This window comes from Coturnix japonica, chromosome 38 (genome assembly GCF_054131305.1).
Source record: "Coturnix japonica strain WE chromosome 38, WE-NBRP24, whole genome shotgun sequence".
NCBI lineage: Eukaryota > Metazoa > Chordata > Aves > Galliformes > Phasianidae > Coturnix > Coturnix japonica.
The window spans coordinates 3,760,695-3,778,860 of NC_140700.1; the positions used below are offsets into that span (position 1 = coordinate 3,760,695).

The following is an 18,166-nucleotide window of genomic DNA, read 5'->3' on the forward strand; positions in this document are numbered from 1 at the left end:
GGTTTGGGGCATTGGATGCATCAGCTGGGGGCAGGACTCAGTTCCTTCACATACAGATTGTTTGCCAGAACAGAATGAGGCTCATGTATCATCATTCCCATAGACTGTGTTATCCCACTTTATACTTTACAGGGATTCTTTCATAGAAGGAAAGGGCAGAATCCTTGGAAAATGGCACAAATCCAGCCATGGTTCAAGTTTTCATGCTGTAATCATCTGTTGCAACACATGCCCTGCTGCATAGAACAGGGAAGTGGAAATATGGGTTATTTCAAGCTGCAGAAGGATGGAGGGAAAGTGGATGAGTGGGGAACACAGAGCTTCCCAGCAGCACTGACAAGCCACAGCTGTGCCCTGTTATAAAAGGGCCATGTGGGCTGAGGGGCAAATCACAACAGATGGAGAAACTGGTGAGTATGGGGAGTCCTGAGCCAGTGCTGCCCTCCTGCACACAAATAACAAAGGTAAGAGATGTGAGCATAGTGCTTTCAATGCAGTTGTATTGTTGGAGCAGGGCAGCAGCCTGGGATTGTGGAGCTTAGTGCTCTCACTGGGGCAGTGCTGGATGGTGCAGCAGTTTGAGCAGCCTGGTTTGTGATGCTTTTGTCTATCTGCCTTTGGTTCTGAGTCTGCTTAGAGCATGGAAGCATGGCAAGACCAGGTATGTTTTCTTATGTATATGTGGGGAATTGAAGAAGCACTCCTGATGGAGAGGCTGTGTGCTGAGAGCAACGTGCTGACAGCACTGGGACCTAAATCTCTGCTATATGATCTGCAGAGTTTGCTGCTCTATGTAGATGAGGGAAAACATCCTATTTCATTGTCATGAGCTACTGAGAGCTGACTTTTGTACAGCAGGTGCCTGGAATGAACCTGTTCTTTTCCTACGTTCTTCCTCTGGCAAACAAAACCAGCTGCTACTCAAAATAAAGCGTGATTTCACGTACGTGGTATGAAGTGTATGCAAATAGTCAAGTGATGCAAAGAAAACTCTCCAGAATGCTGTGAAAGGACTTTGGCATGTTAACAGGCACCTCGTGCCTCACCCTCTGCACAAACAGCAGAGTGTGGGTGATTCAGGCTTGGAACGGAGGAACAGCATCTGTACAGATAAGGTACTTGCTGACATAATGAGCTGGGTTTGGTTGTAGGGCTGTATTGTGTGTATGGTGCCATGCGTGCTGGCAAACTAATTATGGAAGAGATTGGGTAATGCACTGGCTTAGAGAAATAAGGTGGTCTTGGTGTGGCTGTGAACTAAGAAGGAACCCTGTTTATTACCTCTATTTTAGAGAGAAGAGATAGAGAACTCCATGGCTTGGTTAGCATTAACCCCACATGAGAAACAAGGGGACAGCTCTGGCTGTGTAATGCAGCCCCCAGTGCTTTCCATAAGGCACTGATTAAACATAATCCACAAGAGCACTGCAGTCCTGGCCAACCTGATTTTGTTAACCCTCCTATTGCATCGCTCTGTTACAAAAGCCATTATTCCAGCAATATAATATATAGCTGTGGAATACAGACTTGGGCTGATTACCTCCTAATATTGGCAATTGCTTCCATGTAATGGACGGGGTGTTAGTGAAACAGAGAACTCCTGAAGTCTATTTAATGACATGAGACAGAGAGGAAAGCAGATGTAAATTACTCAGAGACTGTCTTATAGATGTAAAGGCTGTAAAACAAACCCATGCTGGTGGAAGAACAGTGAATAGAGCAATAACCTGACATCCAAGAGCTGAGGCAGAGACTACGCTAAACAAGGGTGCATGCATCAGTCACGTTTATTGGTGCATCGACAATTTTTTGCAGTTCAAGTTACGTGTTGAAGGAAATATGTTATTCCAAATGGTCTGCACTGATGGTACATGAAATGGAACGTTGTGCTACGGTGGTAACTAAGACTTGAGAATCACCTGCTTAACACCATTTGCTCTGCTGCAATGGGAATGGGCGCTGCTGATGTAGCAAAGTCCTTGCTTGGTATCTTGCTGAGTGTGTAAACTCAGACCAACTTTTAAAGTGCTGTGAAATCCATGAGATGAGCATCTCTTCCCACAACGCAAAGTGTTTGTAAAAGGCCACGTGATGAGGGTGTCAGGCTCTACTTATTTAAAGGGGTTTAGTGCTGGTGAAGTGGCCAGGCAGGCACTGGGAAAGTGAAGTTCTTTAATCCAAGTAGCACAGGAAGCCAACACAAACAATGCAGCTCCTACCAAGCCCATCTCTCAAGTATGAATTTCAGTTTCCAGGGCCTGAGTGACTGCTGAGCTCTGTGCTGAAGCGTTCAGTGAGGAAATTGGTGTTTAATTTCAATCTGAATGGGACTAAGTGGCATTGGTAAGGACACACACCCATAGCTTGCAGGCTTTGTGGATGGGTACAGGCTGCCTGTCACCACCTGAGCCCACAATATGTCTATTCTAAAGTATCTGTAACTAATAACAGTTCAGTGCAAATGTATGAGGGATGCTCAGAAATTCACACCACTGCTGCCAGGATCCCATTTTTGTGGCATTAAGGGCAGGTAAATGCTGCTAAAAAGACATTAAAAAACCCCTTCATGTTCCATCCTTTTACAGCTCCCCATTTTAATGTAGTTCAGGAGCTCAGTCCACATCCCCAGTTATCTGCTCTTCAAAACGCTTTGTCAGCACATAATAATATCAGCTTTTACAGACACAAATTACAGCTCTCCCATTGATATTGTAAACCAAAAAGGATTTTATTTTCTAAGCAACTAAATAAAGCATCCAAGCGGTGACACTGAGGCACCTCCCTAATGTGGATCTCCTGCTCTGTTAATGGCTTTGCTATGCAGACATGATAAAGCAAAGCTAAATGCTCTGAATTCAATACAACTGATTTTCAACCTTCAAATACTGCAAAGTGAGAAATAATCCCCCCCAAAGCATTTGGATGCTCTTTCAGAAGGATACAAAGCTAAAAAATACTAAGCATTGCTCCCATAAAGTCCACGCCGTTGCAAACGTGGCAGACAATAAATACGTATCTCCTTCTTCTACAGCACTTTTTGTTTCAAAGACACCCAAAGTTCACCTCTCTGAGGTAGGTATTGTCCATGTAACAGATGGCAAATGATGAGGAGCAGCTCCTTTATCCGAGGCGCCTCACCTCTTCAGTGTGAAAGCTGAGAACATGATTTAAGGTTGATCGTCTCTTGGTCTCGTTCTTAGACAGCACTTTGTCTCAAGTCGTTGTATCAGTGTAATCTTCAAGTTTCCCCTTCAGGTTCTATAAGCATCAGCTTCTCGAGGGCTGTTGGTAATGATTTGTTTTGTTCTCATGATGGATGAAAAGCAAAGTGTGGTTTAACACTGGAAGCTAAGTGGTTTTCTATTGGAATCTCCCCAACAGTGTGAATGTGTATTTTAATACTGAAATAAAAAGAAAATTGGTCTGTAGTGCTTTTGGCAATCCTATTCTTTATCCTTAATTATTCTTGCCTCAATTCAAAGCACTTGATGTGATTACACTCGATTTCCTGTGAGATTCTCTCAGTATTTCAAGGTCCAACTCAGCTGAGAACTTCAATGAATGGAGGCCTTCAGAGCTAAGATGGATTCCATTTGGAAAGCAGGTTTGTTTCTGCCTCAAACTGAAGATGCACGTTCCTGCTCTCCATTTGTAGAAGAGCAAGAGAGGTAACTCGAAACAGTGTGATAGAAGGCTAAGAACATTGTAAAATCCCTTAAAACAAATGTGTATTACAGGCATTACAAAGGAAACAAATAAATCCCCTTCGGTACTACGCACCTATACAGCACCTTTTAAAAGACCTCAAAGCACTTGCTGTTAAGCTCACAACCTTGCTGTGAGGTAAGGTTGATGAAATCAATTCCACCTTCCCTGATTCGGAGCAGTATGAGAAGTAGGGCACTTTACCCAGCTTGTTTTGTTCTGACAGTTCAACTGCATCATCCTTCATTATCTTGAATTATAAGCTTTGCTCCTTAACAGTCATCGGTGACAAATCAAACACATTAAGGCAGAATGCAGATGAAGAAACCTCCAGCCTCCCTTCTGGATTACTACTCCTTGCTTCTATAAGACTTCTTACCAGCAAACACAACTGAGAACTATACCTTAAAGTGCTAATTTACAGTATTTGGAATCTGCTACAGCTTAGTAACACTGTGGCCATGAGATCAGCTACAGCCAAATGAAAACCATTCCAATGTATTAAAGAGATGCAAATTAAGATACTTCCCTAATGAATGTATTTCCCTCCTGCCAGAATTGAAGATAAAGTGAAGAAGAACCCAAGTATTCCAAGTAACATGCCTACGTTCCGATGCAGTGTAAACACCAAGGGGCTGGATAGTTATTTTCCAAGCAACTAAAAGCTACCTATGGAGGATTAATAAGTTTATTCAACACTTAACCACCTACTCGTTAATTTTAAGAAGGCTATCTTAAAGCTTAAAGGCCACTTCTCTCTCTAAAGCCGTGACTTCACACAAACAATACATTCTACTTCTGATAGTAACATAGTGTAGGGCAGCTTTAGGGATGCTCTTCCCACTAAATACTGCGCACCCCACGAGCAGTTCCCCTTGGAAGGGCTGCTTCTATGCGCAGAGTCTATTTATGAGCATAAATAGTGCTGATACATACATTTCCTAAACCCTTAATTTAATTACCCTGACAACATAAAACAGTGATTTAGAGGCTCGCTTTTTTTACACTAGTATTGAACAAGCCTGGCTCTGTATGGCCACTCAGAGCACACACTCAAAGAGAAGGTTATTACAGTCATCAGGTTTAGCTGCCAGTGTACATCACCTGCCCAGTGACTCTAAATCAGCATGCGAGAAGATAACCTACATTTCAAACCAGCTGGATAAATCCCTATCCAACACCAAACCTGTGCGCCTCGGCCATCGTTAAGCTAACACGCTTTTCAAGCTCTGTGAACGGAATTTTGTGATTAAATACAGCTTATCTGGAGATCCAGAATTTTATTCCGGATGAGTGAGGTAGTAGATGTAACCATCCTCATACAGGAGTCACACCTCCCCGAAGTTGGTGTGTCCCGTCTCCTTGGCGTGTTCTCTGGCTTCTACTTGTCCCGTCAGTCCCTTCTGGCACACCATGCACCTCAGAGTGAAGCGATTCACGTCGGTGAACTGCCTCTTCCTTCTGGCTTCATCTGCTAATTCCAAAGCTTGTGCGAGGACGACATCATCAGTGGTAGAGAAAATGGTTTGGGGAGGAACGTCCGAGTCGAGGATCTTACGCTCGAGTGGATCGTAATGAATCCCATCATAGATCAACAGCACCCGTTTGGTGTAGCCGGCATCCTCCCCGAAACGATCGATTCTGACCGTCTGTGTGTCCACCACACAGATCTCACACTGATAAAACTTAGATAAAATAGAAACCTCGATGGCTCCCCCCCACGTTTCCTCTCTCCGGATCCAGTCGCAGTATTCTCTATTGCTTTTCCCCAGCACAGCTTCACAATACGCCTCGGGGTCGCTGCCTACGATCTGTGCTATGAGGTTACGCATCTCCGGAGCGCAGCCGGGGTCGTACACCCCTCCTTCCACCACGTAGTTGATGCTGGTGAACAGACACGAGTTATCAGCCGGTACCACCCTCCTGGCCAACACTGGAAGCGCTTCCATCACCTCCATCGTTCTCTTGGTCACCACTGGGGAGCCAGCACTGGGTTTAGATGTATCCTCCTCCACTATGAGCGTGTCTCCTGTTAGAGAGAGGTGAGTAGAGAGGCAGATTAACACCAACCCATCCCCACCCAACACAAAGTGCTGTAGGTTCTCAAGCACCTCCAATGGGGGGTGAGCACCCACAGCCTCACTTCATTAGACTAATTACAGCCCTAATTACAGCCCTCATAACTAGGCCTCACCCGAATGGATGCCCAGCTCTCCCAGCCTCCTCTCTCCATCACTCAGATCAATGCTCCGAGGTGGGAAACCGAGCAACAGCCGCTGTGCCGAGGCGGGGACGCCGGTGATGGCGGCTAAAGCGGCCTGCATGTCTCTGAGCCGGGTGTGTGCGGTGAGGCCGGGTAACAGCTGGGTCCCGCTCCGGGCCTTGCAGCGCAGCCGTAACATGGTCGGTGCCGCCCCCCTTCCTCCTCCTCCTCCTCTCCTTCCTCCTTTCCTTCCCCTCCTCTTCCTCACCCGGCCCAGCGCCCGCTGGATCTCGCGAGATCTCTTCCCGCGCTGCTGTTTCATTTGGCGCCAGGCCGCGGCCAATCGTGGTTGTCTCCAAAGCGGGCGCGCGCGCGCGCCGCGGCCGGTGTGGATCTCATTTGCATGCAGGGCGCGCTGCGGGTTGTGGCGTAGAGCCGTTCTCCCGCCCGCTTGCCGGGGTGTGATTTGCATCTCATTTGCATGCAGCGCGGCGGCGCGGAGCCATGGCGGCAACGTACCGGCACGGCGGCAGAGCCGGGGCCCAGCGGGGAGGGGAGAAGAAGTGCTGTAAGTACCGTGTAACCGTGCATGGAGAGCTTTTATGGCTGTCTTATTGCTTAACAGAATACTAGGTTCCCACCCCACGCGTGGGTTTGACTCGCTATCCCGGTGCTCTTGGTGCTGCTGGCAGTGTCAGCCCATTGCTGCAGCCCTGCTGCCTCCTGTTTTTCGTGACCATCTGTTTGAACCCATGTTTTCTTCCATTCTCAAGCCATTTTTCTCCTGCCCTTGTCAGCCGGCACCTGCTGGGTAAATATTTGCCCCGCCGAGAGCTGCATTAGCTCCATTAATTGCAGCAGGTGCGCCGCTGCTAATCACTTTCATTAGCTAACACCGCTTGCAGCACTCATTAGGAGCCAGCTGCCAGCTGCAGGACGGCCGGCTCTGTCTATGTAGCTCTATCTGTGCACTGGGTTCCATGCCATCATATCCCTGCAGCGTGGGCATCCTACATGACCAACTCACCCACCCTCATCGTGATGATCGGGCTGCCCGCCCGTGGCAAGACCTACGTCTCCAAGAAGCTGACTCGCTACCTCAACTGGATCGGGGTGCCCACCCGAGGTGTGTGTGTGTCCACACAGCCCCATTAACACGGGTGGGAGGGTGTTGGTGGGTTCCCATCTCAAAACAGTGTTGCTTTCTGTCCCAAGTGTTCAATTTAGGGGTGTATCGCCGGGAAGCTGTCAAGTCCTACAAATCCTATGACTTCTTCAGGCACGATAACAAGGAAGCGATGGAGATCCGCAAGTGAGTTGGCATTGCAGGGCTGCACAGATGGCCCGCGGTCTGCTTAGGCTCGGGGTTGGCAGCCTGTGTGTTTCTGTAGCACCAAATAACATTGAATGCCATGGAAGGAGGTAGTACAGTGCATGGATCCCTTGGCAGGATCTCTGGGTGCGTGGGAATGTTGTTGGCATCAGAACTAGATGGAAAGGAAGCGGGGGCTTGGAGCACCCATAGGAGCAGGGAAGGTGTGGATTTTTGCCCTCATAGGCTGTGCTGTGTGATGTCTTTTTGTGGGCAGTGGGGCTGGGAGTCTGCGTGGAGCCTCAACTGGTGGGGGCAGCAACTGGGGCATCCCTAAGGCAGGGATTAGGAGCATAGGAAATGGGGTTTTAAACAGAGTTCAGCTCTGTCGAGCTCCCAGGAGCTGGAAGGAAGCAGGGCTGGGTGCTTCCCATCTGTGGAGGGAGGAGACAGCTGGATTTTCCCTATCTCAGAAGCTCAGAGGACCTCCAGTCTGTAATGCTCTACACCTGCTCTGACACTGTATTTCTCTCCTGCAGACGATGTGCCTTGGTGGCCCTACAGGATGTGAAGGCGTATCTCCTGGAGGAGTGTGGCCAGATAGCTGTAAGGCCCTTCCCAGCCAAACACACCATGGGGTGTTTTATATCTGGGTTATTCAAAGCTGCCCAGAGCATTCGGGAACCCGATTGTAATCCCAAATCATTTGGGGCTGCTTTAGGAGCTGTAGATAAACCTTCTCACGGCCACTTCTTTCCTGGTAGGTGTTTGATGCAACCAACACGACTCGAGAAAGACGGGACCTGATCTTGAATTTTGCTAAGGAAAATGCTTTCAAGGTAATGCTGCTGTGTTTCATTTGTGACTGGGATTGCAGTGCTGGAGCTGTTCTTGTCTGCTGAGTAAAAGCAGAGCTCTTGATCCTCTAAAACACGTTTCACTGCTTCCTTTACAGGTGTTCTTTGTGGAATCCGTGTGCGACGATCCGGAGGTCATTGCTGCCAACATCCTGGTGCGTTGCCAAGCTCTGTGCCGTGGAGCTGTGTGCTATGCAATGCAAGGTCACCAGCTCTGCTCGCAGCACTGCTAGTGGATTATTGGCATTAGGGATGTGCTCAGTGCCAGGGGGATCAGGATCCTGCTCAGACTGCAGCTGGATGGTTGCAGGCATTCCCTCTGCTGCAGGTGCCAGCTGGGGGCTGAATGGTGCTTCCCTGTAGTGCTATTACATCTCAGCTTGTAAAGACTATTGAAGATTTATGGGTTATAAAAGCGGAAGGTGCAGTTGTTGAAGTTGGATGCGAGTTGAAGCTGAGCAGTGTTTGACCTTGAACGTGGGATGAGAGGCAGCTGTGTCAGATCTGTGGCCAAGCACTGCAGTGTATCTCCCCATCGCCTTTTGTTGCCTTGCCAGGGGCAGGTTTTTCTACTGGACAGCACTAAACAATGCTGACTTGTTTCAGAAGGGAAGGATGATGATGTTCAGTGCTGCTTTTGCTCCATGTTGTGTTTGTTCAGCTCTCCCCACGTGTCTTGTTCTGCTCGGCAGGAGGTGAAGGTCTCCAGCCCTGATTACCCTGAAAGAAACAGGGAGAATGTGATGGATGATTTCCTGAAGAGGATCGAGTGCTACAAGGTCACGTACCAACCCCTCGATCCTGATGAGTACGACAAGTAAGCAGCAAGCCCAGGCTGTGCTCTGTCCCTGAGCTGCTTTGCTTTGCTGCTTTGTGTTCTGTGCCCGAAGACATGCAGTGCTTGTGCTGGAGCACTCCCAAAGCTGAGATTTGCTCGTGCGAAGGCGATGCCCTCGGGTTGCAGTGGATTTGAATGCGATGCTCCCTGTGCAAGCACGGTGTGCCCCGTGTCCCTGCAGTAGTGCTGATGCCTTTAACTCAGGGCATAGAGCTGGGGGACGCCTGCACGTGTGTCAGTTGTCAAACCCGGCGTGTGGGTGTTCTTATTTTATGTTGACTCCAGAGATCTTTCCTTCATTAAAGTGATCAATGTGGGACAGCGGTTCCTAGTGAACAGAGTCCAAGATTACATCCAGAGCAAAATCGTCTATTACCTAATGAACATCCACGTGCAGCCACGCACCATCTACCTCTGCCGGCACGGTGAGAGCGAGTATAACCTCCTTGGCAAGATTGGAGGGGACTCTGGGCTGTCAGCACGTGGCAAGCAGGTTTGGTTCTGCAGCACTCAGATGGCTGCATTGCAAAGTGACACAGCCCACATTGCACCCACAGCAAGGGCATGTAGAGAGGCAGCTTCCCAGTGCAGCTCCTGAGCTCCTCTGCTCTCTCCCAGTTTGCACAGGCGCTGAAGAAGTTCATTGAGGAGCAGGAGATTGTGGAGCTGAAGGTGTGGACCAGCCAGCTGAAACGCACCATCCAGACTGCTGAGTCTCTGGGGGTCACCTATGAGCAATGGAAGATCCTCAATGAGATCGATGCTGTGAGTGGGGCACGGTGGAGCCTTCTGCTTTTCTATGTGGGAAATAAATTGGGCATAAAAGTGTTTCCTGACCATCCCTCAAGTCTTCCAGCCATGGCTGTGCATGGAACCCTCCACCCCATCAGGTTTAGGGTCACTCGATGGGGCTGGAAGCACCTGGAACTGTCAGCTTGCACAGCAGACCATGCACTCATGGGGTGTATGCAATGCCTTGCTGGCACTCACTGTGTTCTGGGCAAAAGAAATGCTGGTGCTGTGCTCATGTTTGTGTTCTGAATTGCTGTACATCTGCTGAAGTGATGCTGCACGGAGTTGTGCTTCCTGCAGGGGGTGTGTGAAGAAATGACTTATGCAGAGATCGAAGCCAAATACCCCGAGGAGTTTGCCTTGAGGGATCAGGAGAAATACCTCTATCGCTATCCTGGAGGAGAGGTGAGAGCACTCAGGGTGCTGCATTATTCATAGGGCAATGTGATGAGTAGAATAGAGGGGCTTTGCTTGATTTCAGCTCTCTATCCCCAGTATTTCCATTAGAAATAGAAAGCCTTAGGAAAGCCAGCTCTGTTTTAGAGGGAAGGAGCAGTGCTCGTTGTTCTAGCAGTGCACGAAGCAGGTTCGTTGTGCTGAAGCTGAGTTGTCCCTATGGAAAATCACCCCAGGAAGAGAAGTGGCCGTGGGTGGGGGATGGAGTCACTTCTGGTTTTACTTCACGGCCGTATTTAAATGTACAATTGAGTGGTTTATTTATTTTCTTTTCAAATTGCACTCGCTAAGAGTTAGCACTAATCTCAACTTCCTGTTAGCTGAGGGTTGCTGCCATCCAATTCCACCCAGAGCTGTTGCCTTATTTTCCCCCCCTCTATTTACTCCATCTCTTCTGCAGTTTGATGCTTTAACCGATACTTTCCTGAAGGTGAAGCTGCCTTAATTGCTACTTCTACACTGAGTCTGTTTACAAAACCCCTTGCAAAAACTCCTCTATTTTGTTTTGCAGTCCTACCAGGACTTGGTTCAACGCCTGGAGCCTGTAATTATGGAGCTGGAGCGACAGGGCAACGTCCTCGTCATCTCCCACCAGGCAGTGATGAGGTGCCTCCTTGCTTACTTCCTGGATAAGAGTGCAGGTATAGAAATAAGCACATGCTGGTGGGGGCTGCCTTCTATTTTTGCTCTTTTTTTCAGGGTTTTTGGGTGGGTGTTTGGTAATTGCTGTCTTGATTGTTTTTCTTGACAATGGAGGAACTGCTTTTAGAATAGAAAACAAAACCAAAGCACTTGTGAAATGGTTTAACCATTGCATTTCAGCTGAGCTTTGCAGGATGTGCCCCATGAGGGCACAGTGCTCAGTGCCTTCCCATGCTGGCTTTTCTGCTCAGCTCTTGTTTCCAGAAGTGCTTCATTGAGGAGCATCTCTATGGGATTGAGTTATTGATGTAAAGCAACTTTGCTCTGTTAAAGCAGTGAAGGCAGTGGTCTGTGGCACAGTGATGGATGCATGAAACACACTACATGTGTGATGCTCCATGATGGGGATTGGCTCCTCCTCACTTTGCAAACAGCACCGATCAGCACAGAATAACATGGTGTGGGACGAGCATTGTTTGAGGTCCCTTAAAGAGAAAACACTGTAGCCCTTGGAAGCTGGGGCATGCTATGGGGCAGTGTAATGCTGTGTGGTGCTATAGTTTGTCCTGTGCTGTGGGGTTGGGTTCCCCCTCAGCGGTGCTGGGGGGGCTATGGTGGAACCTTGAAGGTAAAGCTGATGCTGCCTCTCCTGCAGATGAGCTGCCCTACCTGCGTTGTCCCCTGCATGCCATCCTCAAGCTCACCCCAGTCGCCTACGGTACGTGCCTCCTCATCCCCTGCTTTGGGTGGGTACAGCAGTTGTTGCTGTCAGTGCTTTTGGTGATGGTGGTGGGAGCAATGGGATGGTGCGTAGTGGAGATGTAGATTGGATATAAGTATTAAACAATAATTGGGGTGGATATCCCTGTCCTTAGAGACACTCAAGGTCAGGGGATGGAGCTCTGAGCTCTCACAGTGAGGGTCAAAACCAAAAAGTAACCAGAGTGTGAATTCTCTTAATGCAGAATCTTCATCAGGTTTTTGCTTTTAGTTTAGGAACAAGAAATAACCACCTGCTCGCTTGGCATGCAGTTTTAACATGGTTTTTTATTCTAAATGGATTATAAAATGAATCACATCTCCTCCTATAAACTCCCCATTCTGTTTGGTTAAGGTTGTAAAGTGGAGACCATCACCCTGAACGTGGAAGCGGTGAACACCCACCGGGACAAACCTTCCCTCAACTCAGTAAGTCGAGCTGCCTTGTTCTGCCTCTTGCTTCATTTGGTTGCTCAACATTTGCCTTCCTTGGACATAAATCAACTGCAGCTCTCCCAGCTAGAAGTGGTCGGTTGCTTTCAGTGCCTGCAAAGCTGCTTCAGAAGCAGAACTCATTGCATGTGGTGCTTCCCAAGACAGTGGGGGATATTTTGAAGCAGTATTTTCAGGGGCAGAAGTGAGCAAACTGGAGCCATTTGGGTTAGGATGTGCATCTTTAAATCCTAGGTCTTGTTGTTGATGCTTGTTTGGCGTGTCTGCTTGGAATTATTGCTATCAACACAATGTATTTAGAGAATTCTTGCTGCCTTCCTGAGCTCTCAGCCTATTTCAGAGCTGTAGGTGTGTAAGGCTGCACCTTGTGGGGTCAGCAGCCTCCAGGACAGGCTGCTGTGCTGTTGGTGGAAAGCACAGGGCTCATCCCTTCCTTTGAGGTGAGGATGTTTGTAGTTTGCTTAGTGACAGGGATCTCTGCCTTTGGATCTCACCTGTGTTTTGCAAGCATTCTGTGGAGGTTTCTGCTGTTTTTTGTGCTCTGTGTTAGATTGCAGGGACTGAACTGAGCACACCTTCAGCTCTGGTAGCGCATGGAGGCTTTTAGCCACCCTGTGGTGCTGTAGGAGGTTCCAGGAAGGGCTCCAAAGGAGAAGGGTTGTTCGATATTGTCTCAGTCTTGTTGCTGTGCTGCCTGTGTGATTCCTATACTGAATTCATTGGTGCTGCTTGGGAGGAGTCAGAGGATGCTTCTACCTTGTGCTTCCTTTGGAACAAACTACTTTGAGAGTAAATAAGGGAAGCTTTTTCTATTCTTCTATTTCCTGAATTGAATGTAGAAATCAGTAAGCAAAAAAAAAACCCCAACACAAACTAACCCCAAAGCCAGAAGGAAATGAATCTGCAAGCAAAACAAGTGTAGGACATCCACCACCGTGTGTCCACTCGTGAACGGAGACTCTCGTGGATGCATCACAGTTGTAACATCTGCTTCCCCTTTTCCCTTCCTTGTGATGTCCTCCACCTGCAACCAGAGCCGCCTTCCCACAAGCCAGAGCCCAGGCAGGATGAGGAGGAGCAGCCTGACGCCGCTGGCCAGCACGGCCACAGAGCAGCGCCCGCGGCATCACAGCGTTGGGAGCGGCCCCACTGACCTGCAGGTTCGAGGTGCAGCTGCTCAGCCCCGGCTGCAGGCCACTGTCCAGGTGGTGCCTTGCTCTGCTTCCCCTCCCCTGCCACCCATAGCACCCAACCATGGCTGTAGTCCCGGCAGAAACATCCTAAAATACCCGAATGCCACATGGAAATGCATGAAAATCTCTCCATTAAGCATGAAAATCTTTCCATTAAGCTAGAATTGTTGTGCCAGAGGTTTATAAAACCCTGCCCCCTGTCATGGTTTTGTAATGTTGCTGTCAGTATTCCACATCATAACATCATGTGCAGTATGGATCATTAAAGGTCACCTGGGATATGTAGGTGAGTTGCCATCAGCAGGGTGGTTCGTTCAGGGTCATGCTTTCCAACAAGAGCTTGATTGGAAAGAGTTACAAATATCATCTCTATCCAGATTTGATGGTGCAGCCAGTTGGGGCCATTGTGCATTTTGTTCCCCTCAGTGCAGTGTGAGACTGAGTAGAGCTGTGGCTTCATTTTCAATAATAAGTAGCTTTAATCTCGGACATTTCCCAGCTCAGTGTTTTCCAAGCTGTTTGCAGCTGTGATGCTGTAGCATTAAAATCTAGTGGCCCAGGAGCCACTGCTTTCAGTGTGAGTGGGGATGGTGAGTGCTGTCCTGGAGCTCTGCCCTGTATCTCCCTACCCTGAACCCTGTTGGTTGCTTCTCTTCTTTCCTCATTTCCTTCCCTGCTGTTACTATTGCTTGTAAACTACCTTTAAAATGCACTTGGAACTCTCCTATGCTGTTTCTTTTTCCTTTGCAGCCTCAAGTGGGAAATGCTTGCCTGTGAGTACCGCTGAGAGCAGCTTGTGTGCATTCTGTTGTGCTTTAGTAAGTAGGATTTCTCTTGGCTGAAGTTGCATGGAAACCAGTTTGGGGAAAGGCAAATGCACTGAGCAGAAGGAAGTGTTGGTGTGCAGTAATTAGTCTCTAAGGGGACCTTGATGGGTGCAGGGTGCTACCAGGGCTGAGGTTCCATCCACATTGGATAGCTCTTGGTGTGCTCCCCTGCAGAGTGTAATGTTGGTCCCTATGCACTTGGGGTGACCACAAGATCCAACCTGCTTTTACCCATCTCTGAGAGCATTCAAGAAAGCTTTGGGTGTTGCATCTGCACTGCTGGGTGCTGCACCCTGAGACATGAGAGTGCCTTTAACCTGAGGGCTGCTGGTGCTTTGGCTTCAAGTGCAGAGAGCTGGATTTAGTGGAGTGATTGCTGCTTCCATTTGCTGATGGATGGAGGGAAGGTGAAGGTTTGGTTGGGGAGGTTGTGCATTACCTCCATGTGAGGGAGGGCATTGCTTCTCCGAACTGCAAGGGGCTGTGTATAACAAATGAATGCATATGCCAGCTATGAAAAATTACCCTTCTAACATTATCCTTTATTTGCTTTCCCTTTTGTTTAAAATAATAATAATTCCTCAGAGGCATCCAGGAAGGGAATTTGGTCCAACTTCCTTCATTCCTCTACAAACCCTCCCGTAATAGTGGGGTTTTTACTTGAGAAAACAGCATGTGGGCAGCTATTGTGAGTTAACTCTGATGGTTACTTATTAAGTGTCACTGCTGGGAAGGCTGTTCTGTTATTATATTTCTCTTATCACAAATGGAAAGAATGCAGGGTCTGAGTTTCCTGAATTGAATGTTGGACTGAAATGTTGATGCTTGCTGCTAATTGTCAGCAAATTGGCTTGAGAGCTGTGCCTGCTGCTTTAGTGCAGAGCATTGATGGCTGGGTAAGAAGGTAACGAATGGTGCATACTGATTGCACACCCCTCTTTGCAGCATGTAAAGCACTGCTGTGTGATGCAGCTCAGGTCTCTGGGACCATTGCCTGTGCTCTGGGACATGGAGTGAGCAGGCAGCTGCTGCAGGACATCGTGGCTGCCAGGTTTTAGTCCATGTGCTTGTAAATGCAACATTCACTTGTTTCTCTGGAAGTGTTATTTCCTATGGAGAGGAATAGAATGGAATGACCCTGAGTAGCAAACAGCTTCATTCCTACAAGGTTTCAGACTCGGGGCAGCTGGGAGAGCTCTGCAGGAGGCTGAATGGTGAGGCAGGAAGAAATTATCTGCTCAGGAACAAGTTCATAAGCAGATCCTTGAGCAGATGCAGCCAGGTGTGGAGCTGGTTGGTTTCTGTGCTACAAAGCATCTGTCTGTGGTGCCATTTGGTTTAGCACTGATTGCTTGAACCATGTTCTAACCTGTGCTTTTCTCTCTACAGAGGCTGGCTGGCCTAGAGGTGTAGGGCTGCATTGGACAGCAGGAGCCCGATGATGCCACCAGGGAGCACAGTGAGCGGTGCCTTCCTGCAGCCATCCCGTCCTTGTGAGCACTCAGTGTCTGCCATGGCACTACAGAGAAACCCCTGCGAAGATTTATCAGCTGCTTTTAACTTGTGTGTGTGTGTGTGTGTGAGCAGCAGGACATGTGAGCAAGCTGTCCCCATGCTTTGTGTGTGCTGCTCAAGGCCTCCTCTGTGCCTCTCCCTGCTTGCTGAATCAACTGTTCTTTGGAAGATGTTCTCATCAGACCCCGTTCCCAGGTTTTATTCAGTATTTACCATCTCTGAGCTCAGAGTTACTCAGTGCAATATAACAAGCAGAAGCACTCCAGGTATCGCTTGTCTTCTATGGCTGTTGCTTTGAATCCTCAGACCTGAGCTTCTTGCTTTGCTTTGGGAAGGGTTTGACCCACACAGACCAAGACATGGATGTGACCATTGCAATCTGGGAGCAGCCAAGCTGCATTTGGGCTCAAACCCTGCTTTGTCCTTCCACTGTTGCACACCTCACCCTGTTTTCCTTCCTCCTGGGCTTTGTGGATGCTTTTCTCTTGCAGCAGAAATTCCTCACTCTGCATTGCACTGCACCATTTCCTTCCTGCATTCCATGCTTCCTATCCTGTTCCCTTTACCTTAGCCAAAACCTCTCACAATAAGCATCTATGTTGAGATATTTTTTGTTGTCAGAGGGTAGTGAGGGGCCTGGGCTGTGGGTGAGGTGACGAGCAGCAATGGGGCCGTTATGTGTGTGTGATATTATTTTGCTCATTATCTCTTGTACCAGATTTTAGACCCACAGCACTATTCTGTACTCACTTATGAGTAAGCTGTGAACGTTGCTGATGTAATGCTGCCTTTTGTGGAGCTGAAGCTGTTTTAGTTCTTAGGGCAGTGGTGGTTCACTCCTTCAGTGCTGGCTGCTTGTTATTGGGGTGATGACACCCCTGAATGTTCACTTTTCTCTTATGAGTTCTTTGCCAAACTCCATTATCTCTCACTCCTAATGTCCCCCTTGAAATTAGGGCAAAACTATCAGGTTTGCAGCCCCGAAATAAGGTGAAGAAATGGGCATTTGGGGTTGAGCAGGAGGCTGTTACAGACCTACTCCGTCCAATGACTCCAGGATCTGTAACTATGGGACCTAGGCTATGTGTATTAAGTGTGTAAATCAGTGCCCACCCGTAGATACATGAGCTCCATGCTCTGCCTGTGCTCAGCAGGCTGAGGTTTACCTGTGTTGTAAACACTCCCAGAGCTTTAATTCTCTCAAGCTGAGGTAAGAGCCACAGCAAATGCATCCCAAACCCTTCAGGATGTGCAGTCTGCTGAAGTTTTGTGTTGATCTTAAGCAGTTCTGCTTGAGAGGGATGAAATTCAGGGGGGTAAAAAAACCTGAGTTTTATTTCTTTTACTCCTTAGGTTGTTCCCACTGAGCAGTCGTCCTTGTTTTAATGTATGTTAGAAATAAGCCAGGGCTTGGAGGGGAAAGGGAAAGGGAAACAAAGAGTTGAAGGAATAGTTCTATAGGCTCCATAGCACAGCAGTGAGCCTTCAACGCACAAACATGCTGGGATGGGTTGGCTGCAAGAGGCCACCAGCAGATGCCTACTGTGAGCTGTTCACGCACAACATGCTGTAATAACTAGACACAGTGATAAGGAGTTAGCTGTATGCGTGTCATTGAGGAGCTAATGGCTGTAAAGAGGCATAGCTGTTTTATTTCCCCCTGCCAGAACTCATGAATGTAGCTGATGAGTGTTGGTAGATGTCAGTTTTTAACTGCTGCTTAATGTCTGCCCTGCATTGATGGGTGGCTGTAGGTTCCTGTGCTTCCCAGCTGTGTGCTGGTGCTGGCACAGCCATCTGCAGTGGTCAGACCATCCCTCGGTGCTTTAAGCCAAAGCATAGCTTCTCCTCCTGCATCTTAATACATGCCTCTGTAAGGCAGAGCAGTGGCAAATTCATGGTGACCATGCAGGTGAATGGGAGGTGACAGCACAAGGTGCTGCATGTCCCAGGTGAGCCTCTGCCTTGTGCTGGGTGCCAGGCGCTTCCTTGAAACCACCTGACTGCCCTGGCACTGCTCATGCAAACAGATCAGGATAAATAAGGGTTGCACAATTTACCTGAATTTAGGATTAACGGGGGTTTGCACTGCTGGTCATACAGAGCTGCAGTGTTGGGCTGCATTCAAAGCACTCCAGTAGCTCACTAAGGACTGAATGTCCAGTGGTGGGCTTGCCTGTTTTGTGAGCGTTGCACCAACACCAGATTTTACTCCTGTATCTCTTTGATTTCTATTTCCATCCGCTTTTGATGGTGCTCTGTGCTGGTCTCAGGGCACTGCTCTGCATCGCTGCTGCTTGCAAACTGCATCCTTGTGCTGTGCGTGGGGAGGGTGATGTTTTGTGTTCCATGCAGCTCTGCCGTTTTACTGCTTTCTAATGGTCTTTTTTTCCCCCTAGGTTTTAAAAAGAAAAGCAATGTATGCAGAGTTGTGTTGTGTACTCTTTGCACTTATACGCACAATTAGCCCGTGAGCGTTGATTTACAATATAGAGATTTTAAAGATACAATCTTGTTTCCTCTCGTTTATCTGTGCCTGTTTGCTATAAGTGTGTCACCAAACCTGCACGCAGAGGGTGATGCTGAACTCAAGGAGTGCATGGGAAGCACTGGG

The 18,166-nt window shown here is 48.3% G+C and overlaps 2 protein-coding genes across 14 annotated transcripts; one reads left to right on the forward strand and one right to left on the reverse strand.

Moving 5' to 3' along the window:
* Nucleotides 1-1,769: 1,769 nt before the first annotated feature.
* Nucleotides 1,770-6,142, reverse strand: YOD1 (YOD1 deubiquitinase). Its single transcript, XM_015885132.3, has 2 exons — nucleotides 5,900-6,142; nucleotides 1,770-5,734 (listed from the first exon to the last, which is right to left on the reverse strand). The coding sequence occupies exons 1-2, from the start codon at nucleotides 6,105-6,107 to the stop codon at nucleotides 5,034-5,036; spliced, it is 909 nt and encodes a 302-aa protein (XP_015740618.1). The 5' UTR covers nucleotides 6,108-6,142; the 3' UTR covers nucleotides 1,770-5,033.
* Nucleotides 6,143-6,401: 259 nt separating this feature from the next.
* On the forward strand, nucleotides 6,402-18,062 carry PFKFB2 (6-phosphofructo-2-kinase/fructose-2,6-biphosphatase 2). 13 transcript variants are annotated; one of them, XM_015885114.3, is made up of 16 exons: nucleotides 6,402-6,476; nucleotides 6,909-7,034; nucleotides 7,124-7,220; nucleotides 7,760-7,826; nucleotides 7,985-8,059; nucleotides 8,176-8,232; nucleotides 8,770-8,894; nucleotides 9,201-9,408; nucleotides 9,534-9,680; nucleotides 10,008-10,112; nucleotides 10,675-10,804; nucleotides 11,461-11,523; nucleotides 11,920-11,993; nucleotides 13,052-13,222; nucleotides 13,961-14,028; nucleotides 15,427-18,062. In XM_015885114.3, exons 1-15 carry the CDS (start codon nucleotides 6,413-6,415, stop codon nucleotides 13,985-13,987), a joined length of 1,536 nt encoding a protein of 511 aa, XP_015740600.2. In that variant the 5' UTR covers nucleotides 6,402-6,412; the 3' UTR covers nucleotides 13,988-14,028; nucleotides 15,427-18,062. The 13 variants fall into 13 exon arrangements, with proteins under 13 accessions (XP_015740600.2, XP_015740599.2, XP_085382966.1 ...); XM_015885113.3 differs by having other exon boundaries at nucleotides 13,961-13,983; XM_085526840.1 differs by having other exon boundaries at nucleotides 13,052-13,184.
* Nucleotides 18,063-18,166: the final 104 nt, after the last annotated feature.

What these genes read in the sequence shown, in the direction of transcription:
- YOD1 (XM_015885132.3), bottom strand. Translation starts at nt 6,107, where the DNA reads ATGTTACGGCTGCGCTGCAAGGCCCGGAGCGGGACCCAGCTGTTACCC. An exon ending in AGAGCTGGGCATCCATTCGG is followed by an intron (nt 5,735 to 5,899) that starts GTGAGGCCTAGT and finishes TCTCTCTAACAG; the next exon opens with GAGACACGCTCATAGTGGAG.
- PFKFB2 (XM_085526835.1), top strand. Translation starts at nt 6,413, where the DNA reads ATGGCGGCAACGTACCGGCACGGCGGCAGAGCCGGGGCCCAGCGGGGA. An exon ending in GATCGGGGTGCCCACCCGAG is followed by an intron (nt 7,035 to 7,123) that starts GTGTGTGTGTGT and finishes TTCTGTCCCAAG; the next exon opens with TGTTCAATTTAGGGGTGTAT. An exon ending in TCATTGCTGCCAACATCCTG is followed by an intron (nt 8,233 to 8,769) that starts GTGCGTTGCCAA and finishes TCTGCTCGGCAG; the next exon opens with GAGGTGAAGGTCTCCAGCCC.